The sequence below is a fragment of the Chlorocebus sabaeus genome, chromosome 20 (genome assembly GCF_047675955.1).
Source record: "Chlorocebus sabaeus isolate Y175 chromosome 20, mChlSab1.0.hap1, whole genome shotgun sequence".
NCBI classification, from domain to species: Eukaryota; Metazoa; Chordata; class Mammalia; order Primates; family Cercopithecidae; genus Chlorocebus; species Chlorocebus sabaeus.
Genome location: NC_132923.1, coordinates 36,081,179 through 36,107,243, shown reverse-complemented (window position 1 = coordinate 36,107,243; position 26,065 = coordinate 36,081,179). Strand labels below are relative to the sequence as shown.

General features: G+C 37.9%; 1 protein-coding gene across 3 annotated transcripts in view; it reads left to right on the top strand.

The window, feature by feature from the left end:
• CDC14A (cell division cycle 14A) overlaps positions 1-23,336 on the top strand; it is a 163,590-nt gene extending 140,254 nt beyond the window's left edge. The window contains exons 13-16 of one of the 3 annotated variants that reach the window (XM_007977818.3): positions 278-325; positions 2,399-2,521; positions 3,237-3,570; positions 22,585-23,336. In XM_007977818.3, the coding sequence (XP_007976009.2) occupies positions 278-325; positions 2,399-2,521; positions 3,237-3,570; positions 22,585-22,614 (535 nt within the window). In that variant the 3' untranslated portion in view covers positions 22,615-23,336. Of the gene's footprint in view, positions 1-277; positions 326-2,398; positions 2,522-3,236; positions 3,792-9,066; positions 9,221-22,584 lie in introns of those variants that run through there. The other 2 variants (XM_037998112.2, XM_007977816.3) reach the window with 2 other exon arrangements.
• The last annotated feature ends 2,729 nt before the right edge of the window (positions 23,337-26,065 follow it).

Genomic DNA, 26,065 nt, shown 5'->3' with positions numbered 1-26,065 from the left:
AGAAACTGTAGTACTGTAGTCAGATTGGGTATTTACTGAGTTCCTGATCTAAGGAATAAAGGTTCATATTGCTCAAAGATGAGGTTATCATTTTCTGCAGTATTATGAGAAAAGGGGATAGCAAGCCTGGTTCTGGGCAATCTAGGATCCATTTGCAAGGTTTCTCCCTTTTGCTAATTTAATATATATATTTTTTGATACCATTTGATGTGCCTTGTGGTCTTTCTGAAAACACGTGGCCTGGTGATATGTGAGCATCTGTCTTTGATTTCCGCAGGTCAGATGATGCAAAAGGACACCCAAGAGCAGTGTCCCAGCCTTTCAGGTACTGCCAATGAGGTTCAATGTCTAGTAGCTTGTAAATATATGCATCCTTTTAGCCGTGTTTCCCAAGTCTCAAACATGAAAATCAACTGTACACAGCTTTTTGATTTTTAAATTGCTTCCTTTCTCTTCTATATTGTTTATGCCTTATTTTTAACGCTCACCATGAAAAGGATTTTATTTTTTTTATTTTTATTTTTTTTTGCTGGTATGCCCACAGGGCTGTGTGGTGGTGGTAGAGACATCAATGTATTTTGTGCTCTTAGCCCATTGTGGGGGGGTCTCTAAGAAACTACAGGTGCTCTGCATCTTTCCTTTCGATCTAGTGATAGATCTAGCTTAAATTGTTTCCACTTTTATTTGTCCTCTTTCCCTCTGTTTTTTCCCAATCAGCATGCATTTGTTCCCCTCCTTTATTTTCTAGTCTTATTTTCTTCTCTACCTTCCTTTTGAAGAGACAACACTAGTTTTGTTCTGTGGAAAAATGTCCCCTGAAACCTCCTGGAGTGGTACCACGATCCGGTGTGGCACTCGGTGAGAGCAGTAGAGCTGTTTGGTCAAGAGTGTTGATGAAATAGGGGAAAGAAGCTCTTCACCTGCTGGTTCTTATTCATTCTTAGGTTTAGGGCTGTTTAGTGAGGGCAGTTCTAAGAGGGCTCAAGCTTCCGGAGCTTCTGGAGAAGCTTGAATCGCTTCTTGGTCGAATTTTTCCCGTAGAAAAATCGCTTCTTGGTAGAATTTTATTTTGAAGGCAAAACATGAGCTTAAGCTGCTGTTTGGAGGGTGGATAATGAAGGAAAGAGTCTACAAGTGAATAAGCTTTTCTCTAGCAGAGAGGAAAATAGAGTTCAGCTATGTTAAATGATTTATCTAGGATCAAATAGATTTGGTATTCAGATTATGACTGGGCCCTGGCTATCCAGATTTGGGTGTTTTTCCTTTTTGTCCACTTGGCAAATATTTATTGAGCACCTGCTCAGAATCTAGCATTGTGCTAGCCACTGGGAATTGAAATGAGAGAGAAGTCTTTGCCCTTAAGGAGCTTATATCAAGTAATGGAGATAGACAAATATCAGATGATGCAATATGGTATAAGAGCTATGATTTACTATGAGAATATATGTTGAAATGTATATTGCTTGGGAACTCAGAGAAGGCTTGCTTGATGAGGTAACAGCTGATTGGACCATTAAAGGCTAACTGTGATAGGAGTGGGTCAAATGGACATGGAAGATAAGAGGTAGAGGATGGGAAGGAGATGAGTAAATGCCCTGGCAGGGAAAATAGCCTGTGCACACTGGACAAACGTGTGGACGCTACCGATTCAGGGAACTCAAGGCATTTTTGTGTAGCTGGAATAGAGATGTCCAATGTGAGAGCGTGGAAAGAAGGACCTGTCCAGATTTTGGAGGGGTTGCATAAGCCAAGCCAAAGAGTTTCTATAGGCTTATGGGCACAGAGGAAAGATGAAATGATTTAAACAGTGAAGTGACATGATTCACTGAAGGCTATTCACAATTCGAATTGTTTAGGAAAAAGATTAAAAGATGCCACTCATAGTCAAGGGTAAGAAATAAAGATGGCCTCTCCTAGGGTAGTTGCAGGGTGGAAAGGAGAGGATGAATTTGAAATATAAGAAATGGAAATCTAAGGTTGTGCTGAGGAATGAATACCAGTGGCGAAAAAGGACAGTGACCCAGGAAGACAAGATCATGGCTAAGAGCAGGACTTTGACTCCTGGGTTTGAATCCCAGGTCTGCTGTTCACTAACTGAGTGACTGGATGAGGAACTTTTCCTCTGCGTTTCTGTTTCCTCGCTTGTAAAGTAAGGACAGCAATATTAGCTCCTTCATAGGGTTGTTGTGAGGACAAGCTGAGCTGACATCTTTAAGGTTCTCAGAACAGTACCTGGCAGAGTTAGCGCTGTGTCAGTGTTGGCTGCCACTGCTGTCATCACTATTAGGACCTGTTATGATATCTTTAAGACTGATTAATTTATCTTGTCCTAGCTAGTTGCTGAATGTTTAAGATAAGACTACTTTATGGTCACACTTTGCCATTTTTCTCCACAAAGATTAAGTTCATCCCTGCAAGGATTGGCACCTACCTTGAAGACATCAAAAATGGCACTGTCCTCTTCAGCGACAGCCAAGAGGATCAACAGAACTTCTTTGTCTTCAGGTGCCACTGTAAGAAGGTAATTTTTCTCTCCCTCTTCCAAGGTGCTGGTTTGAGGTAAAGGAAGCTTGCAGCAGGCAATGAGTTTGGCTGCAGTTTTGTCAGAGCAGGGGATAAGGGAGAAGAGAAACCACAGAAGACCCTGTGATCTTCTGGGGCTTTCGTTCCTGTCTTGGAAGGCAGGAGACAAGGCTGTGGAGGCAGTGGTGCAGAGCGTGCTCTTCTTCTAGTGAGTCTGCAGCTGGCTTAGTGTGATCCAAAAAATGGAGTTCAGTTGCATATACAAATAGTATTGTCATTTCTCAGTTGACATGTATAGGCAGGGGAGAACTAACCAAAATGGGCAGGGATGTTTGATGTAGTCGTATGATTGAATATGTACTTAAGTCTGCTTTTAATGCTCCCCTTACATGTCCCTTTTCCTTTACTTCCCACCCCGGGGTAAATAAAACTCCCTGGTGTTCTGTTTCGAGATCTGTAGTCAAAGTGTTTTAGCCAGTTTCTTGGGTCCTAGTTAACTGCTTTTGACAAAGAAACTTGATATGTATAAGTCAAGGCTACATATTATCATAACACCAAGGGTGGTGAAGAAGCCATCTTGACATCATTCACATTGATCAGTATTGTCTTCATCATGTTCCCCTAATGTCATGAGTATGTTTTAGAAACATGAGCTCCGTGTGAGTGTACACTGTTGTCTGTTTTTTCCCTCCTCACTTGTGTTTTCCATTCAGCTTTTCCATAAACTCCCGGCTAGCCAGTTCTCTAGGGAACTTGAATGCTGCAACAGACGATCCAGAAAACAAAAAGACCTCCTCATCCTCTAAGGCAGGCTTCACAGCCAGCCCGTTTACCAACCTCTTGAATGGCAGCTCCCAGCCGACTACCAGAAATTACCCTGAGCTCAACAACAATCAGTACAACAGAAGCAGCAGCAGCAACGGGGGCAACCTGAACAGTCCCCCAGGCCCCCACAGCGCCAAGACAGAGGAGCACACCACCATCCTCCGACCCTCCTACACCGGGCTTTCTTCTTCTTCAGCGAGATTCCTGAGCCGTTCTATCCCTGTAAGTTCGCAGATACCACCTCCTGGTCCTCAGAACCCTGAATGCAACTTCTGTGCCTTGCCTTCCCAGCCAAGGCTGCCACCAAAGAAATTTAATAGCGCCAAGGAAGCCTTCTGAGCGATGCCTTCCCTCTGTGCTGTGAAACTGTCTATGCACTACATTCTGCTAGCTCCTCTTCAAGTAAACGCCACGTTTCAACTGGGTTTTCTTCCTTCTTTTTCTTCCTACCCTGCACTCCTTTATAAGTAGTTTCTCTTAAAAGGGAAATAGCTTTCATTCTTTTGATTATGGACATTGTTGACTTCAGTTACTTTTCAGTTATGTTTCCAATCACTCTGAATATCTGGTGCAAAGCCAGGAGCTGATTCATACAGTGGATAGCATTTGCTGGGGGTGTGCTGGTTTGGGAAATTATGGCTTTTTCCACATCATTTATCAGTGAATGAATTTTGGAGTATTGACATGTGGAAGGTGCTGAATGAACACTATCTTCCTAGAACTAAGCATTAGGCCCTTGAATATTTCACCGCCTGCAAGGAACTGACCCAGAATAAAATAAGTGGCAAGTGGAAGATGTTTCTAAGAAGGGCTTATAGGTAGGTACCTGGGATGCAAGTGGAGGAACAAGCAGAGTATCAGGAAGGTGTTTAAAAGTAGCCAGCACTCTTCTAGAGAAAGGTGGGAAGACCTCCAAACACATCTTACCAGTGAGATCTCTATTTAGGTTACCAAGCTCTCTTTAACAATCAACAATACCTGGTAAGGTAAACTCTGTTGGTTAACTCCTATTATAAATTATTTAATCACCTGTTTTGATTGCCTCTAGGGGTATTGAGATCTATAGGAATGTGAGTTTTGACTTGAGAGTAACAAGGACAAATAGAAAGCAGAAATCAATCCTGTGTATTAAGGAGATACGAAGGATGGTTTGCAACACTGATTGTACTCAGGGCTTGAGCAAGCCCTGGGTGTCTTGGAAGGCTCTGGCCTAGCATCCCTTCATACTCTCTATTCTTGAAACATTTCCTCAGCCATCATCTAGGGAGTGGTTGCTTCTGTAGAGAAGAGGGGAGGAGGAAAGGTGCTGGTGGCAGTGTGCTGCGTATGGTCCACTCAGCAAAACAGGAGCCCAATGGTTCATCCTTAATGACATTCACTTTCTTTAGTTGGCAGTTTAGAAACCATGAGGATGGGCCAGAAGCAGTGGCTCATGCCTATAATCCCAGCACTTTGGGAGGCCAAGGTTGGTGGATCACCTGAGGTTGGGAGTTCGAGACCAGTCTGGCCAACATGGTGAGACCCCCGTCTCTACTAAAAACTCGAAATCAGTGGGGCGTGTGTGCCTATAATCCCAGCTACTCAGAAAACTGAGGAAGGGGGATCCCTTAGAACCCAGGAGGCAGAGGCTGCAGTGAGCCGATATCGCGCCACAGCACTTCGGCCTGAGTGACAGAGCGAGACTGTCTCAAAAAAATAAAAAAAAGGAAAAAGAAACCATGAGGATGAGGATGTTTTCTAACATGAGAATGCAGTGTGTGTGTTTATGTGTGTGTGTATGTGTTCATGTTTGGGTGCATTAGATTCATTACCACTCTTATCCCTACCTCAGACCTCTTTTAAAATTTATTCCCACTCTGTCGACTCTCAACCCATTCCCTAAGAGGAGCCTAGCGTATCTGATTTTCCCTGTCCAATTTTACAGGCATGAGTCCCCGTGCTTGGCCTTGGCATTAGTTTAGATTCCTTTACAGATTAGGGTCCCAGGAAACTGCCAGCCATCTGCCCCTTAATCTGATGCTGATCCCACTATATGAATTGGGTGTATAGGTATCATAAAAACTTAAATCCATGTAACTAAGGATTAGATGTAAAAAGATAATATATTTACATTTTCCTAACTATATGTATAAATCATATACTTTCCAGCATTCCTTGAGCTCAGTCAGCGTTTTCACATACTGACTGTGGATCAGCCTCTTCTTTTGGATCAGAATGCAGATCTTTCCATTTTCAGAAAAAGTGCTAGAGATATATAGATAATCATACAGTCACGTGCTGCCTAATGATGTTTTGGTCAATAACAGACCACATATACAACGGTGGTCCCGTAAGATTATAATGGAGCTGAAAAATTCCTTTTGCCTGGTGACGTCGTAGCCCTCGTAGGGTTATAACTGCAGTACTCATGTGTTTGTGGTGATGCTGGTGTAAACAGACCTACTGTGCTGCAGCCATATAAAAGTCTAGCACTATAATTATGTACAGTACGTAATACTGGATAATAAATACCTGTTACTGGCTTATGTATTTACTGTACTATACTTTATATCATTATTTTAGAGTATACGCCTTCTCCTTATTAAAACAACAAGTAAACTGTAAGCCTCAGGCAGGTCCTTCAGGATGTATTCCAGAAGAAGGCATTGTTAGAAATGACAGCTCTGTGTGTTACTGCCCCTAAGACCTTCCAGTGGGACAGGATGTGGAGGGGAAGACAGCGATATTGATGATCCTGACCTGGTGTAGGACCAGGCTGATATGTGTGTTTGTGTCTTCATTTTAAACAAAAAATTTAGAAAGTAAATACTAAAGATATTTAAAATAAAAAAAATAGGATAAGGATGTAAAGGAAGAAAATATTTTTGTACAGTTATACATACAATGTTTATTTTAAACTAAGTGTTAATTTCAAGCGATTGGGAGTTGATAAAAAATTAAACAATAGTAAACTAAGTATTATTACAAAAGAGTCAAAAGTTAAAACAATTAAAAAGTTTATAAAATAAAAATGTTACAGTAAGCTAAGGTTAATTGACTATTGATGAAAGAAAAATTTTTAACACAGATTTGGTATAGTATTTAAGTGTACAGCATTTATAAAGTCTACAGTAGTGTTCGGTAATGTCCTGCGCCTTCACATTCAGTCACCACTCACCCACTGTCTCACCCAGAGCAACTTCCAGTCCTGCAAGCCCTATCCATGGTAAGTGCCCTTTACAGGTGTGCAATTTTTAGATCTTTCATACCATATTTTTACTGTTTATTTTCTATGTTTAGGTATGTTTAGACACACATACTTACCATTGTGTTATAGTTGCCTGCAATATTCAGTACAGTAACATGCTGTACAGGTTTGCAGCCTAGAAGCAGTAGGCTATAACATTTAGCTCAGGTGTGTAGCAGGCTCTACGGCTTAGGTTTGTATAGGTGCACTCTGTCATGCGCACACAACAATGAAATTGCCGAAGGATACATTTTCAGAGTGTATCCTTGTCATTAAATGACACATGACTGTGTAAATAGATGACATACGTAAAGGTATTGTATAATCCACACTTACAGCTGAATGCCAGTAGCATTGGTAGCTTGACAAGAATAATGCTCTACTTTTTTGTTTTCCTCTTTGCTGGTAGAACCATGGGGGCATTCTTTAGACAATTGTTAATCTCCCCTAATGATGTTTACATAACTTGATTTGGATCTCGTTCCATATTTTGTTTTTCACTTCTCCTCCTCCTCGTCCCTCTTCTGGCTAGAATAGAGTGATTTTTAAATAATTGAATTTAAGAAATAGTCTGTGTGGGCAGTTGCTGCCACTTCACTTCTCCTCCCTCCTAAATTTATCATCTTATTGTAAAGAAAAGCATTTATAAATAGAATTATCAACACAACACTTTCCTCCCTCTCGCCCTCCCTGGAAGTAAGAAGCAGCAGGTCTTTGCAGCAGACCCTCCCTCCTTTGACTTTGCTTAGAAAACCTCCTGTGAGAGGGAAAGCTCCAAGTCCTACTTCTGCTGACTTGTGGTCAAAAAGCTAAATTATGATGAAAATTCCCATTTTGTGTGGAATAAGGAGATTATGAGTTATTTTTGTTTATGGTCCAGTGCAGCTTGTCTAGTTATACTAGGTTTATTGTCTAAATAAGATCATCCTTCTAGTTCTAGTACTTCTGAAGATGTGAGATTAAAAGCCTTGAAGAACTAGAAAAATCACTCAATAAAAATGTTTTAAAATTCTTAGGTAGGAAAATGAAGTCTGCATGGCAATATCCTCCCAGAACCTTTAAGAAAGACCCAGAAACTCTTAGGGGATGGGGTGATGGGTATTTAGAGGGAATCTAATATTTTAAAAGCTACAATTAGCATCTCTTTTGAAAGCTGCAATTGCTCACTCACTTTTTGCAGCAGTTCAGCCCCCAGAAAAATGTAAAAATGATTTCCTTATTCTGTCATTAAATCGTTTAACACAGAAAACAAGAACAAATGTTAAGGATTCCTTATGGTTGTGACAGAATGCTGAGGAACAGTCAGATTTTATTTTTATTCGTTTGTCCTCTTTTGCTAGTCTTGCAGTTTCTACTGCCCTGTGCAATGCACACACAAGGTTACATTTTTGTTGACCCACTTACTGTGAAAAATGAGTTTCACTCCCTGACACTGAGAGGAGTTTTCAAATGCTTAAGAAATGAGGGACATGTGATTATGGTGTAGGTGGGGTGGAAGTATTTTATTAAATTGAAATTACTTGTGGTATCTGTCTTGAATATTTGCTATGCTTTATTTTTATGACACTTAATCACTGGATTACTAGTCATCTACATTGACCTTACCTGACCCCCGAGTCTGAGTTAGGTCATGTTGCTTCTCCCATAAGCCTCTCTACATCCCGCCTTGGTCTAAATCAGAATACTCTTTTTCAATCGGAATTTGCACCATCCACTAGACTATATGCTTTGTGAGGGCAGGGATGGTGCCTCTGGTTTTCATAGTTATATGCCCTGTACATGGCATATATTAGGCACTCATTAAGTATTTGTTGATTAGATAAAAGGATGGATGGATAAATGAGTGAATGCTCTATAGCTTTAATAATAAAACTATACAATAAGTAAAACTTGTTATAGCCTGTAATAAGCTTTGTTATGCACTTTTCTATCTTAATCTTCAAACATTTACAGGGATATTCTCATAGTGAAGGTTGTAGGTAATGTCAGTGGTGCTGTTCATTGTTTTGGAATGTTTCCTGTCTTCTCCATTCAGTTCCTTCCTCATCCCTATTGTGTTTGAGTCTTTTATGAGCTTCCTAACTTCTCTCTTTCCACCTTTAATTCCTACTTTAAAGTAGGATTGGCAGACGTTTTCTGTAAAGGGCCAGATAGTAAAGATTTTTAGCTTTGTGTCCCAACTATTCAACTCAATATATAAACGAAAGGTGTGGCTATGTTAAATAAAACTTTATTAACAAAAATAGGTGGTCGGTTGCATTTGGATAGTGAGTTGCAGTTTGCCAACCCCTGCTTTAAAGCATTGCCAGATAAGATATGTAGATTTCAACATCTTATTTCCCTGTTCAGAAATGACCAGTGGTCCCCTAGTGCTAGAATATAAATACTGACTTTCTTTGCTGAGCTTTCAGGCCCTCTGTACTGCATTTCTGTAGTATTGTATCTTTGCACCAGCATTTACCTTGCTTATTCTCTTGTCCTCTTCTCCAACTATGTTCATGCCTACTGCGAGTCTTTAGGAAGCCCTTTCTTGGAAGCTCCCTGCCCTCCTTATCAATTTCTCATCTTTAAATAAAGACATATATTACCTTCCATGTCTTCTGTGAAGCTCTCCCCAATAAATGGAATCCACCCTATCATTAACACTTTATTTTATCATGTATGCTATTACATACATGAACATCTATATTTGTTTACATATTGTCTGTGTATGTAAGAATTATCTCCAAATTTAAACTTCCTTTTTTAGACATTTCAAAAAATTCTTTTATAGTTCATGGTTTCTAACACAGTACTGGTCACAGGTGGGAATTAAAAATTAAAATACTCATTTGGTTGAAAGTTGAAAGCAAAATGGAAATGAAATAATGTGTGCTTCCTACTCTCCCTTAGCATTCTTATATGACAGTTGAAGTTGGCTTAAATGTAGTTCTTTTTTCTAGTGTCAGTAGCATTTTTATACTCAGTTGGTTAATGCTGCCCTTTGGTTATGAAGACTATGTGGATGTTTTCCATCTCAATTTGACCAATGTAAGAACAACCTTGGTAGCCTAAATAGGTTAAGTTCTTCTGTGTTCTAACACCAGGCAGAATACATATATATTTTAAGGAATTGTTGGTCCTTAAAGTAGGACCTGGAATGAGGTCAAAATATTAGAATCTAGCTTTATAAAATAACCAGTTTGATGAAAATCTGAGTGATTGGCAGTGCACTAAAGCACGGTTCATTTTTACTTTGGAATAATGTTAGTGCTGACAGTGATAAACTCCTTATTGATTGTGTGAATATCCATTCCCAGTAAAGTGCTAAGACTTTCCAGTGGTACGTAGTAGTGTTTCCTAATGTCAATTTGTTGTCTTTTCCCTCTGCCTATTCTCTATTTTAAAAATTGGTCATCTTTCCTGATTTTAAATATGACATTTTTATTAGTCTGCTTTTGTTGCTATTAAGAAATACCTGAGGCTGGGTAATTTATAAAGAAAAATAGTTTATTTGGCTCACAGTTCTGTGGGCTGTACAAGCATGGCACCAGTAATCTGCTTGGCTTCGCGTGAGTCCTCAGGAAGCTTACAATCATGGTGGAAGGCAAAAGGGGATCTTGCATATCACATGGCAGGAGGGAACAAGAGAGAGGGAGGATGTGCGAGGCTCTTTTAAGCCACCAGATTTCAGGTGAACTCATAGAGTGAGAACTCACTCGTTACTGGGAGGACAGCACCAAGCCATTCATGAAGGATCCACTCCCATGACCCAGGTACCTCCTACTAGGCCCACCTCCAACACTGGAGTCACATTTCAACAGGACATTTGGAGGGGATAAAACATCCAAACCATATCAGTATTCATTTATTAATTCATATTAATATTATTAAATATTAACTAAGTGTTAATATTTATTACAGTTAAAGATTAGTACTAGCTTTCTATTCTTTTGTTGTATATTTACGTTGCTGTGGTTTTTCATCCTTCCTCTTTGTTGTGGCATTACTTTAGATTTGATGTAATTTTTCAGCTAAGGGATACTAACTATATATCAAGAACATGAGCTCAATCTCAATATTGAACCACACCTTTGGCATTCATTCAACATTGCGATTTTTTTTCTCTTCCCAAGCGGACCTGAGAATGTTACTTGACAAAGCATCAAATCATTACGAGGTCAGCATGGTTCAGATGATGCCTTTACATTTGCATATAAGCTATTTATATGTTTGCAGTATTTGTAGATACATGTTAACTATAATTTAAGTTTTCAGTGTTAAATAGTGGTTTATGTTAATTTTCTGTATAAAGCCTGTCAGCTATTTTTGACTCTACTTTTGAAAAGACTTGAAAACATAAAACTTGCTTTAAGTGATAAGGTTGATCAGAAATATATAATAGGTGAGGATTAATTTATATTCTCAATGTATTAGAGTTATGAATCACCTTGGTTGTTCAGCTTCATTTTATACTTTCTTATGTAGTGTCAATAATACTACTAGGTCAATACAGAAGAGTCTTATTTTAATCTTGCGTCTTATTTTTTTGGCTAGGAGTAAAAGAAAGCAAGTGCTTTTTATATACCTATAAAAGCTGACTGGGTGGAATGGCTCACACTATAATCCTAGCACTTTAGCAGGCTAAGGCAGGAGGATCACCTGAGGTCAGGAGTTTGAGAACAGCCTAGGCAATACAGAGAGACCTCATATCTTAAAAACTGAAATTAAATGAAATGGAAGCTTATCCAATTAATAAAGCTATAGCTAATATTTATGTAAGTGTCTACCATGAGCCCAGTATTTTTTTGGTGGAGCAAGGTAAGACAAATACATACAAGCCATTGTCCTCCACTAGATTAAAAACTTCATGCAGGCATCTTCTGGTGGAATTGATTGCTCTTGTTTTTCTGGTCCTTTTTGTTTTTGCACTGCTGCCAGAATCCACTTAAAATACCAGTTTCCTAATGTAAGTCTTTGTTTAACAGCTTCTGTGGCTGAAGAATAAAACCAATTATTATAAGATTTTTCCTCTTTTTTTTCTGAAATTCTGTAGTTTCACCATAATATAGCTATATACAGATTCATTATAATTTATCTTGCCTGGCGTCAGTGTGTACTTTCAATCTTAGGGCTGCATGTTTAGTTATGGAAAATTCTCAGTCATCATTCTTTTTTTTTTTTCTTGTAGAGAGTGTCTTGCTATGTTGCTCAGGTTGGTCTCAAACTCCTGACCTCAAGCGATCCTCCTGCTTTGGGGTCCCAAATTGCTGGGATTATAGGCTTGAGCCACCACACCCGGCTCCACTATCTTTTTGGATGTTGCTTTACTGCCTTTCCCCTTATTTTCTCCTTTTGCAATAGCCCCACAATTTTTAATATTTTTTATTTATTCATTTATTTATTTTTTTAGAAGGAGTCTCACTCTTGTTACCCAGGCTGAAGTGCAATCTCAGCCCACTGCAACCTCCACCTCTCAGGTTCTTCACCTCCCAGGTTCAAGTGACTCTCCTGCCTCAGCTTCCTGAGTAGCTGGGACTACAGGTGCGTGCCACCACGCCTGGCTAATTTTTATATTTTTAGTAGAGATGGGGTTTTGCCATGTTAGCCAGGATGGTCTCAAACTCCTTACCTCAGTGATCTGCCTGCCTCGGCCTCCCAAAGTGCTGGGATTACAGGCATAAGCCACTGCACCCAGCCAATAGCCCCCAAAACTTATAGTGGAGCCTTTCAATCTGTCATTAATATTTCTTACCTTCTTTTTATATTTTTCAGTTCCTAAGCTCTAGCTGTATTCTGATTGAATTCCTCCTATTATTTTTCAATTCATGAATTTTCTTTAATGTCAGTTCTGGAGTATATCCCCCAATCCACTGACTTTTGATTTCAGGGGCTATATCTTTCCTTTCCAGCATTTCTAATTTGATCCTTATGATAGTCATCTGTTCTAATTTGGGCCCCCCTGTTTTTGTTTTATGGCTTCTTATTCTTTTTATGTGTGTGTGTGTGTGTGTGTGTGTATTTTTTTTTTATTTTCACCTGGAGGATCTCAGGTGATAAGGCATTTTGATATTGCCTTGTTATTTGCATTTCACCCCTGTGAGAGTTTGCCTTGTGATTACAGACTTTGTCAGTTCTCATAATGTTCATTTTCCTTGTGTGTTAGGGAATTTTGGTTCAAAGTTTCAGATTGCATGGGAGTTTTTGTGTGTTTCTCTCCTCTCTCTGTTTTTCACTCCTCATCTGCTGACCTTCTCGTTGACTCTACCTGATCATCTAGGCCTTTGGGTTTAGAAAGAGACCTTAATGACCCAGGCTTCCATCTCTTGGTGAGCTCCTCCCAGGCTTGCTTCTCAGGCAGGGATGTGGCTCCACCTTAGCCCTGGCCCGAGGGCAATGGTCCCAATTTCTCTCAACCTCCTTCCCCATGTGGGAGAGCCTGACTCCACCCCTGATTTCAGGCCAGGGGCTTTTCACCTATGTACCCACATGAGTGGAACACCTAGTCACCTCTGCAGGCTTCCAGCTGTGTAGCCAGAGTCCTACCACTGTCTTGATTGTTTCTGGGCCACAAAGGTGTTGATCTTGCTTTTCAATTTCTGCTGTGCCCTTTATTTCTTCTTCATCTTTAAAAATATTTAATACATGCATACAGAGGGTAGTTTGGAGTGTACCATCTTGACATTAAGTAGGTCCAGTCTCTGCAGCTTGCTGTTCAGTGCCTTTTTCAGCCTTCCCCAACCAGCTTTCCAAACTCATTTCCCTCCACTCCTGAGCATGAACCTTCTGCTTCTACTAGGCAGTTTCTTAAGTCCTTGAATGTGTGCGGCTCCTCCTACCTCTGTGTTTTTCTTACATGTTAGGTCCCCAACTTGGTCTCCCGTCCTCCCTCCCTTTGCTTCTCACCTCCTTTCCATCAGGAGTTGGCCTAAGTCCAACCTCCTCCTCTGTGAAGCTTTCCTTAACCTCACCAGACCATGGCAATCCTGACGTTTTTTGAAGTCTTTCTGTTTGTATTGGTTATTGGCCTTCCTCATCCCTCTTTCATATTGAGAGTCACCTATCTTGTGGATGTGGGCCTTGAATCCCCACTGAATTCCTTGACTGAGGTTAGAAAATGTCTTTTATTTTTGTTATCTCCGAAGCATCTGGCATTGAGCTATGCTTACCTGTTTGATTGTGGGTGTACTCAGTCCATACTTGCACCTTTTCTAATATTATGTAGGTCATCTGTTTCTTCCAAAAATTTGAATTTTACTGTATGCGCATGTGTGTGTCAGATCTTTAACTTAGAAAGGCATATTTTTATTGCAACTCCCTCTTACACACGCATACGCATACATGTGGATGTGCATGCATGTGCAAACAAGCACAGACACCACGTGCACATTACCTGTAAAGTCATTGGATTTGCCCGTAACAGAAACCTTTGGTAAATGACACAGGCTCTCCTTGATAGTGAATGTCTAAACAACTCAAAGGTTGATATATGTGGGAGAGAACTGTTTTTATCAGTTTAGAAATAGATATTTTTCTCTCTTGGGCAGACTGTTGTGAGTCCTTCAGCCTTCTGTTATGAAAAAGCAGTAGACTGTAAGAGAAAATCAAGAAGTCTCCATTTGAAAGTGAGCAAAATAAGATTGACCCATTCCATCTCATTTTCCCTTATTTACTCTTTAAGTACACATTACTTACTCTCTGGCAGCTCCTAAATATTTATGGTTAAGAGGGGAAAGGCTGTGTTCCCAATTCCTATTAGGAACCTCGTTTCCGTGCTCTTCTGCCTTTTGCAAACATCATCCAAGGACACTCATATCTTTTTGTCCTCATCACTGTTATTACCTCCCTTCATCCCTGGAAGACTTTTGCTTCTACTTTTTAGCTGCCTAGGCACTGCCAACATTCTGGACAACTGTAACATTTTTCTAATCATTATCATCATCCACTGTTTCTTGAATACCTTCTATGTGCCTGATATGGTATTAGGTACTTTATATCCATTCTCTTACTTATTTAACCTGCTATTTACAGATGGTGAAATCAAGACTCAGAGTGGCAATAACTTGCCCAAGGTGTCACAGTGATCTTATTTTAAACTTTCTTAACTTCAGTTATCTTTATTTTTGTTCACTTGAAAATTCGTTGAGTAAACCTTCTTGTTGCTTAGCACATTGTTTCTGACATCTTGAATCCTGCCAGCCTCCTGTAAACATTTCCCCCTCCTCCTAACTCTGCTCCGTGACCTCTTTCTGACCCTGCCTGTTTCCCCAGCTATCTCAGTTCACCTCTTTCCTTCTGTAGCCTGCACAGTCATTTTTGCTTCCTTTTTCCAACATTCTCACTTCCACTTGGACATTCTGTAACCACTTGATTACCAGCCTCCAAAATTAGATCAATTCAACCATCTGTTGTATCTGTTCCTCATCTCTCTCCTGTGAGCACTGTTGGAGAAAATCCCATAACTTTGCCAATTGGCTCCATCTCAAATGTGTTTCTAATCTACCCGGCCCTTCAGTGCTCCTAATTAGTTGTCTCATCCCTTTTTGGCTCCTTTTCTCTTCCCCACGTGGCTGTTCCAAAACTTTTTAACATTTTTCACCAACACAACCCCTTGCTGATCTCCAGAGTCAGTTGACCCTGCTTTGAAATCTGCTAAGAACATAGAATTTATCAGAAGTAATTTCCTGTAACTTGCCTCTTCTCTATCTCAAAGTTTATCTGCATCTGCACTCATCCATTTCTTCCTTCCCTTTTAAATCCAAAGAAACCCTACTGTTTTCCAATGATAACTCTACCTACCTGTACTGTTCTTTCCAGACTCTTCCATGAAGTTGCCCTAACCACTTCCTTCCCCTTTTATATCTTCAGCCTCTTCCCCTCCGTTTGCAGGTCTCCTCACCTGCAAATGTGCACATCCATGTTGGTAGGCTGGTGAGGGCTGGGGAGGAGTCTTCCCTCAGTCCTGTCTTCCTCTCACAGTTTCTCCTTTATGGCCAAACTTGGGGAAAGAGAAGCCTGCACTGCCCCCTCCCTTGTCTCTTTGGTACTCCTCCGCTCTGTAGCTGGGAGGTGGCCCCTCATTCTGGTGAAAGTCTCTCCCACAGATTACTGCCAACTTCTTCAAGGCCAGATCTGATGGGCTGCTGTTAGTCCTTCTTCTCCTAAGCCTGCCCCTTAATGATTGTCCTTACATTGACTCTTTCTCTTTGGGTATCCTTCTGAGCATTAGATCTACACTCCCAGCTTCCTCTGGGCGTTACATGGGATGGAGAGAATACAGGTTCCTTCCACTGCCAGCTCCTCTGGTTTCCTAGCCAAATCATCTCATCTTTATTCATGTAGTCATCCAAGCTAGACATTTGGAGCCATCGTTGACACTACTTCTACCTGCCTTTCCCTCTGTCACACCAGTTACTAAGTCCTATCAAGTCTCCCTCTAAAACGCCTCTCTGTCCCTCCATCCTTACCACTGCTGCCCTAATTGGGGTCTTCATGAACTATTGCATAGCCCTTTCTGTCTTCCTGTCTCTTGCCTTTAATCTCTCCTCTATACTGTTGTCAGTGTTAAATTTCAGAGACATAGAGCTAATCAAATCCTTCTCATGTTTGGCTTCATTCAGTGGCTCCACTCTGCCTACTGGGTCAAGTGTGGTTCCCCTGGCTTGGCATTCAGGGTTCTTCCCTGTCGGGCTGTGTGCCTCCCTGCCAGCCTCCTCTCCAGCAGCTCTACCTGGCATCTGACCTGCATTTTGCAAGAGTGCCATGACCTGCCTTGAGCCTGAACCTTAGCACTTGTAGTCTACTCTGCTTTCCCTTCTTTCTCTGCTTGGTTTTATATTTCTTGACCTGGCTCAATAGTTATCTTTTTGATAAGCATTTGCAACCCATCTAAACAGAATGGCTCTTCCTGTCTTGGCTCTCCTAGGAGTGCTGACACTCTCATATTATAGTCAGTTATATATGATTCTCTCTCTCCTCTGCTTTCCTTTAAGCTTCTCCGAAACATCTTTGTTTCCTGAGGTTCCATAGTACAGTATAAGTGCCTAATAAATATTTATTGAACTAAAAGTCGGTTAATGTATCTGGGTTCGTGAATGTTAAAGTGCTTAGGAGCCTGGGTCTCATTGTTAGCATATGAAGCACTAACAAACAAGTTTCCACCTTTAGCTTTAATATACGGTAATCTAGGAGTTGTGTATTTTTTTTTCTAGAAATGTGGCTTTACACTAAAATAAGAGAAAATAAATTTTAACTGAGTTTGCATCAATATAATTTTGGTGTTCAGATGAACTGAAAACACTCATGTAATGGTTGGCTGAGTCAAGCTGGGTGTCAACAATCTGTCATCTAACAATCGAGCTCTTTGTGATTGTTGAAAAGCATATATTAAATTTCTCCAGAAAAAAGAATCTATTAAAAATCATGTAGGAAGGTGAAAGACTATTTTATATAGCATTATAATGAACCCAAATTGGCTTGTTAAGTCTTGAAGTCCCTGAAATGCACAGAGAACACTATGGGAAAATGTACACACGCCTTTTGAACCTGATTTTATCACAAACCTTAGTCTTTTTATCTTAATATGATGCCAATAAAACCATACCCAGCTACATTTCATCTAGTGTTATTGGAGGAAATATGCATCATAGTCACAGAGGCAAATTCTTTCAGTATTGTACATATTGGGTACAATACACTACTTGCGTGACAGGTGCACTGAGATCGCAGACTTCACCACTATACAATTCATCCATGTAGCCAAAAACCACCTGTACCTCAAAACCTATTGAAATAAAAAAATAAAAAGTACTTCCAGTATTGTGAAACCACAGTTATGGAAATAAGTATCAATGCACACATCACATTTTCTGTGTTAATTTGTAAGCAACACAAAAACTGAAAACACTGTTACAAAGGCATAAAGAGACATAGGAGTACAGAGGCAGTTATAGGTGTATTTATTTTTTCCCATTGTTGTATTTGTTCATTAAAACTTAAAACACTATAGTTATGTATAAAATACCATGTTGCCAAGCATGTATTTTTTCCTTTAATTTCAATCCCATTGAAACAAACCATTTTTATTTTAGGTGATTTTTGCCTCTGTGGTTATAACTTAAACCGGGGATAACTAGTACACTATTTTTTATTCCTTAAAGGACTTGGGAAAATGTAGGAAAGAAAATATCAGTGTGGCAAAAAGTCCATGAACATTTCAAATCAGGATTTTGACCTCAGTAGGATGCTAACATTCCAGGCCATTGGATCCTTTGGTTCAAGTTATTTGAACATTAAGACATGGTTACATTCATTTCTGTCAAGGACCTTAATCTTTCATTATTCTTTATAATTTGCTGTTTTTGATAGCTAACATGTTTTATTTATTAACCATCTGTACAATATTTATATCTATAATTATTAGACATTTTCCTACCATGATTAGGTAACTGGGCTGTTTAAAAAAGAAACACCTCCAGAATAGCTAAAATTTTAAAGTTACTACCTACATCTGCCAAAACAGATTAGTAGCAGATTTCCAGAACAGAACAAATTGTCTTGATCTCCTTACCTAACACTTTGTTTTATGTCAAATCTTACTGCTTTCAGGGAACAAGACTTCTTGATGGAAGCTTATATTTTGACATAAAAATTTTGGGGGCTGCAAATGTAAGGCAATTTTATCCTTATTTTTCAGGTTGAATATTGCTACATTATTAATTTTATGGTATTCATACAATAAGAATACCACGTATTCATGATAAACTTGATTTGGTCCTAACTCACTATAACTCTGTTGAACTTACTAATTATATGAGCTTGAATATTATATTTGAGAAATTAAAATCTCTTGGTTATATAAACAAGGGCTAACTTCTAACATTATATTTATACTTCAGGTTTCGCTTTCTTTATAACCATCTTCATTGTCATTGTTACAATTTGTTTTGTATTTCAGATTCCTTAATTTATTATCATAACAACAAAAAACATTGGCCAAGCAGAATTAAAACTTTAATCAATCATAATACTTAAGCGTGGATGTTCTTATAATGAAAATTTCTTTTAAATTTAGAATATTCCTGAAAATTCTTTGAATTCAGGCCTGATGAAAATAATCCAAAAATGTATTTATCTTTTAATGCAACAAATATTTTAAAATAATTTTTAAAAATTCACTCGGAATCACAGCTTGCCTAAGGTCATTATTTGTCTCTGTTATGGTGACAGAGAATGTTGGATTGAATATGTAGTGATCACAAGACAAATGCTGGCTGTCTTGAGACATTATGGTAGCTAAGGGTTTGAGCCTTAGAGTCAGACTGCTAGGGTTCAAATTCCAGCTCTACCAATTCTTAATTACATGAATTGGGGCTAATTACTGCTTTGTGCCTCAGTTTCCTTATCTGTAAAGTGGGTTGTCTCAAACATTTAATATATGAATATGTATAAGCTGTTTAGAACTGTCCTTAGCATATAGAAAGTACTCAAATATCTAGCTCAGAATAATTGACGTGTCAAGTAATATATCTGATTTGTTAGGAACTTCAGATAGTTGTATTTAATCTATTTTTGAATAATAAAACCAATAGCAATAATATTTTTCATGGAATTCAAAATGCAAATGCAATTTTACTATAACATGTAATTTTACTATAAAAATTAAAAATGCTAGTAACTGGCTATTGTCTTTTCTGGGATATTAGGAATTTTACAATACATGGACATTTGGAAAACATTGTAGTTTGGTAGTCCTACCTGTGACTACAAAAAAAAGCATGAAGTTATGCTTTTTTACGATGTGTATTAGGTCAAACTAGTCACTTATATGGCTTATCTATCTATCCTATCTAAGATTTCAAATGGAGAGTACTTGTGTTTCTCCTTGAGGTTTCCTTAACCGTGGCTGAGTACAAATGACCCAGAGAGACCTTCAGCACAACCCCATAGGATAACCATGTGATACTTGAAGTTTAAATATTCCTGTCATCCAACACTGTTGCTCCCTGAATAGAAAGGTCTCACGGTGTTAGTTATGCTTTTGTTAAGTGAATAATCTTGGAGACTTGAACAATTCTCTTCTCCCCTCAGTGCATTTCTTTTTTTTTTTTTTGAGATGGAGTTTTGCTCTGTCACCCAGGCTAGAATGCAATGGCGTGATCTGAGCTCACTGCAGCTTCCACCTCCCGGGTTCAAGTGATTCTCGTGCCTCAGCCTCCCGAGTAGCTGGGATTACAGGAATGTGCCACCACACCCTACTAATCTTTTGTATTTTTAGTGGAGACGGGGTTTTGCCATGTTGGCCAGGCTGGCCTTGAACTCCTGACCTCAGATGATCCACCTGCCTCGGCCTCCCAAAGTGCTGGAACTACAGATGTGAGCCACCTTGCCAGGCCCCCTTAGTGTATGTCTATTAAGATTTTTATTTTAGATTGAAAATCAAAGGAAGTTAATTTGTTACAAAATACTGATGTCAGAATAATTTGCTAAACCCTTTTTACTGATCTTTTATTTCCCTTTCCTTTATGCCATATAAAGAAACCATGGAACATGTTTTGTTTTGAGGACTTTGGTATTATATTTTTATCCCCTAGTGCTTAATAGATACAACTGATGGTTCTGTAATTATTTGTCTAATGAATTGAACTGGTGGGACAGAAGGTCTATTTGTAAGCCAAGTGGTGCCATCATTTGTTTGCAGAGGGCTGCGGGGCCAGTTAGGCAACATAAGAGAGCAAATTAGGGGTTTGGAAAAGGAAATAGTGGGGCTTGTGGTGAACTGTATCTGAGGCCAGATGAAACACCAGTCAGGGCTTGTAAGCTCTGTGTAAAAGTAAAGGCTTTGGCTAGAAGACTAATGAATATATTCTCCGTGTGCATAATAGAAATCTTTAAAATGTTCTAGACTGCTTCTGTTTTCCAGTTCACTGGGTACCGTGATTCGTTAAATAAGTAAATAAATAAATGAATAGATATGTGTGTGTTTATATATATAAATATATGAAATATATGCACATATACCTATTTGCCCCCACTTTATTGAGGTACATATGAAATACTTCACCCTGTAAAAAAGTTGGCTTAACAAAGGTCGCTTGTCTAATGTTTATTTGCTACATCTCTGTTTATTGATAATTGATGGAGCTTGCAATAACAACTTCATTCTAAGTTATATGTAATATGAAGAGTTTTCTAATTTCTGTTAGTGACAACATGCACAACTTTACTAACTGGAACAAAAGTAAAAGTTAAATATTCTCTAAAAAGCACTAGCTGAGCTGCATACACACACACAGACACACAGACACACACACACACACAACATACCTTTGTGGCATTCTTATAGCTGGGGGACTTAACTGGCTCTCCCCTCTGACTGCTTGCCAGACTTAGAAGAAGCCAAGAAAAAGCAGGTAGAAAAATTTTTTATGCTCTAATTGCGAGCGTGGTAGCTGGTGTCCCTCAAGTGGAATGTATATGAGCTTCAAGGCTTTTGACCAATTTCACTGGACTTCCTCAGGGTCTTACCTCTTTTATTCCCACTGTGGGTTCAGGTATATTTATAGTATAGTGCTCTGATTCTTGATAATCTCGCTCCTGTTTTGAAGTATTAGCATGAACCACATACAAGAAAGTTAATAGCCAAACCTTTTCCATTCTTCCTACAGCTCTTGAAACTGGCAGCCTTGAGAACCACCCATTTCCCTTACTACCTCTCACCTAAGCCTCCCTTGGTGCACAATGTTAACGTTACACTACATATATTACTATTTAATGTTGACACCGCTGTCTTTTCATTTCACATCTGTTATGATATTGTGGCTTTCGCCCTTTGCGGTCAGGGACCGTAACTTTTTGACACACTGTGTTAATAGGGACTTACTCAGGAAATGGCTGTTCATAGGGTGTAAAATTCACTGTGGTTTTGAAGCTGAGAAAAAATACCTTGAATCCTTTTGTAAGTTCTTTGGAAAATGGACAGATTCTTTTTTACTGATAACCTATATCATCACCAAAATGAACCCGTCTTATAATTGACTAGACCTGTTAATAAAATGTTACAGACTAATTTGAGAAATAATTATCGGGTGGGAGAAAAGGGCATTTACTAGAAAATCAAGTAAACTTTGTTGTCCTCAGGCATTTAATTGGAAGAATTGAGCAAAAAATTTGTTAATGTTTAGATTGGTTTATGTTCCTTTTTCTAACCACTGTTTCCTGCTGTGTTATAAAAAAATAACTATTTGGCAAACTTTCTGTAACTCTCTTTATCTTTTCCTGTTTTATGTCTGTTGTCCCAGGCATTCTGATTACATATCCCAATCATGCTCCTTTTACATGTTAGTATCTAATATGGTGTCTTGTATTGTTTACTTGAAAATTGCCTATTGTTGATTAAATTCTGACAGCAAGACTCTTCTGTATAAATGTTTTTGGGTCTTAAGATCAGATTTGAAATCAAATCAAATGATCTTTCAAATCAAATAGTAGTTCTTCGTGTCCCCTTCAGGGAAAGGATTTGTAAGATATTTATAAATTCAAGCATTCTTAAGGAATTTATTTAAATGGCTGCTAATTCTGCATTAGAAGCATGCCATTGACATTGATATGTAGTGAATTAAATTTAAGGATAAATCATCTCAAGTATATTCTAGTAATCTTTAATTAGTTAAAAGTATCTTTTAATATTTTTAAGTAAAACTCACTAATTGCAGAAATACTTAGAGATGAGTTTAGGCTACCTACCAATTTTTAAATTAAAACTTAATTTTTAGTCACTATAAATAAATTAGTAAACCTTTTAAAAATATGAAGTTTTCTTACAATCACTTTGCATAATTGAATATCTCATTGTTACTTAGCTAATGCTTTGTGTCTCCCATCTTTTTGTTTCTATTTTGGCTTAGTTTATTTCATTGATCTTTGGTGTAATAGACCCAAGCTGCCTTGTGTGGAAGGGAGAAGCTCCATGACTTGCTAGAAGTTTTACATGTGATGGAATTTAACCTCAGTTTATGTCTCTCCCTGCACAGTCCCTTCAGTCTGAATATGTTCATTACTAAGGCCTTGCCACTCCAGTGAAAGCCGTTCCTCTCTTAGACACAGTTTCTTCATCTGGACGAGCAGTGGAGAGGGAAAGCAACTTCTTGCTGGAAGAATATCTCTGCCTTCTTACCTTAAATTAAAGAGAGCACTAAGATAACACCTTCAAGAGACTTGAAAACAGAAAACTGGTTAATGACTACTATAAATGCACTGAAACTATGTTTATGGAGATTTCCATACTTTTAAAGACAGTTTTAATGTTGAATTTGGTATTTTGAAGGGTTATTTTTAATGTATTTTGGTAATACATTTATTATATTTACATGTACAGTGTTACATTATATATGTATTGTGAACTTTAAAAGACTATTTTGATAAATTTATAAATATATAAAATTATGTAAAAACAAGATTATATTTTGATTTAGATTTTCCTGCTGTTTGCTACCAAAAATTTGTATTTTAAGTCTATTTAGTTTTAGTATGGTTTTGTCTCTAATGAATAAAGAATTCCTTCTTATTAAGAAGAAGTAAGGGAGAAAGTTTTTAGAAAGTGATTTTTATGCTCCCACTATAAATACGGCAGATCAGTTCATTCTTTTGGGAAGTCAGTTTATTTACACTGAGTTTATCCAAGTTTATCTCTACCAAGAGTATAATGGCATGGGATGACTTATTTAGGACAATTCCCTTTCCCATTGTTTTTGTTCCTGAGCCAATTTGAGTTAGTTTTGCATCCCGGGGGACTTTAAAAAACAGCATGCAGTGGAAGATCAGAATTTACTGAATATTTCTTCTGAGAGCATGGTTTCATGGTTTTTCTCTATGAGGTGACTCAATATTCCAAATGTTTTTCTTTCCTTCCTTCTTTCAAAAGAGTTCTTAACCCAATTAGAATATCCTGCTTTGGGTACGAGGTTGTTGTTGCCTGTAATCACACATGGTTTGACATCAGTTTTAAATCAATGGAGAGAAAAAAACTGAAAAAGATGCTGCTAAGTAGTTCTCTGTATTAAAGGAGATATTTTTAAAACAGGGTACAACCCCCTGCTGCACACGCTAGCATATCTGGAACCTAATATGAAAATGAAAGGACCCTTATAGGTACTCACAGCTCTTTCATGTAAGTATGATCTGATATTTAGGTCTTCAGAAACCCGTAGGTTTCATTTCTATGAGGAATCGAGGAGCCTTACATCCTGATATCCTTCCAGGCTGCTTAAGAATGGACTGCTTCGACACTGAAAGTGCTAGTTAAATGGATTCATATGAAGTGCTTTACTCCCAACCATTGAGTTATTTATAATGTATTTATTGGGGGAGGGTACCTTGAGTCTATTATATTATGCTTCATCAAAACATCTTGTTCATGTTTTATGTTTTTTAAAAAGGCATTTGAATGAATGTTTGACTCAGGTTTGTTAAATTAACCTTCAGTAACTGCAGTACCAAAAATTACACTCAACTGATAAAAAAATGAATTGTATGATTTAGGAATCAAAAACTAAAATAAGTGGAATTATATATCTTTTCTAAAGTTGAAAAAGTAAAATATTTTATTATGAGTTATTGTAAAAATTTGGTTAATTGTATAGGAAGATGACAGTATTTTTTTCAAGTTATAAAAAGTAATTCAGATGACATTTGAGAAGTAGGGGAGAGGGAATCATGTTGACAGTTTTAGTTCTGTGAACACTAATTTGTGTGAAGCTATTAAAATGATTGTAAAGTTGACTACTGTAAATTTTCCATAATTATGTGTGTATATATGTCATATGTATGTACATGTATATGTCTTAAATTTACTTTACACATGTGCATACATAGACACACCAAGAAGTGGATGTATATAATATAGAAAGTATATAGCAAAGTAATTCTACTCTGATAATAAAAATTGTTTGACATGTATTTTGTTATGAATAGTTTATCTTCCAAAAGATATTTTGCTCTATTTTAAAGTGTAGAAGAATACACTGCTAATAAATAATAAAAGTTTTATGCAATCACTTATTCTCTGGCATTTATAATTTGGATTTTTGAGTTTTCAATATACTGAAGTCTCTTTATAATTTTATTTTTGGTTCAGTGTGGTCGGTGCCTTGAGTGTTTCAAGATCTCTATTCTGGATTTTAGTTTATCTTTTATTGACTTTCTAGGTTGTGGCCATTGCCTGAAATACATGACAGTGAGCTCACAGAAACCTTACACTTTGAATTTCACAAAAATCATATAATGTTAGGTTCTTGCTTGCTTTCTCTTTTTTTTTCTGTCAATAAAAGACTGATCCTGAACAGTGTTTTGGGTCCTGCCTAGTTCTTTATGACTACTGATGACTATTGTATGATTGGTCATCAGTTTCTTTTGAAAAAGAATGATATTTTTCTTAAACAAGAAATTACAGAAATAAATCAGTTGGAACAAATCTCATACCTGTTGGATCTATGCCCTGAAAAGTCAGCTTGGGAGGAAGAAGCTACACTATTTATTGGAGATATTTTATATAGTAAACTGGATCTATTTGCATTATGATGTTTCTGAGGTTTTTTTTTTTCTTTAATTTCGCAAAGGAAAGGTTGTGGATGAGAAGGTAGTTTTACATTTGGAATTGGGAATCTGCAAATAGCTGTCCTCACAACACTGCATGAAACAGTTGGGGTACCAAGGTTTTCATAGGACCACATCTTAAAGAAGGAGATTTCTTATGAATTAATGAACCTGTTTCACAGGGAAGAAGGAAATCTCTTTTTGTACAGATTGGGTTTTTATGAAAAATAAAGTAAAAAAACAAATCAATTAGCTGATTTCAACAGATTTCTCACCTATTGAGTTTACATGTTTCTTTTTTTATCCTTAGATGTAAAATGATTTATAAATCTCAAAACACACCTGGGAAAACTATCTATGTGATTCAAACATAGCAGGAACATGAATTTACCAACTATACACAAATGTATTTTGAAAGTTGTTTTTACTTCTATGCTTTCTTCAGTGACATGTTAAACCATTAATATGTTGAGTCTAATGAAACCAGTTGTTAGTATATAAGCTGAACAGGACTCCATGGGCTTCATGTCATATAAGAAGTCTGTACTCAATCCAAAAGTACCGTCATAACACAGAGTCCCCTTTGCAACACTTAGCAAAGCAAGAATTTGGTCACTATATGTCTCCTCAGAAGATTAATTAGGGACAATTCCAATTACAGAAGGGTATAATTTACAGCAGAAAACTCCTTTATTTACACATAGGTTGCATAGGGTTGACAACTATGGCATATAATGGAAAGTAGAAAATAATTGTATTAAGTTATTTTGAGCTGAATTGAAATGTTAATATATTCCCACCCAGTTCCCTCTCTATGGATTGAATTATGATAATCATATCAAGAAGGAGAAAAATAGCTTTTCTCGAGAATTTTAAACTTTTTTTTGCTAAGTACAAGTAGAAACTTACGTTAAAAGACTA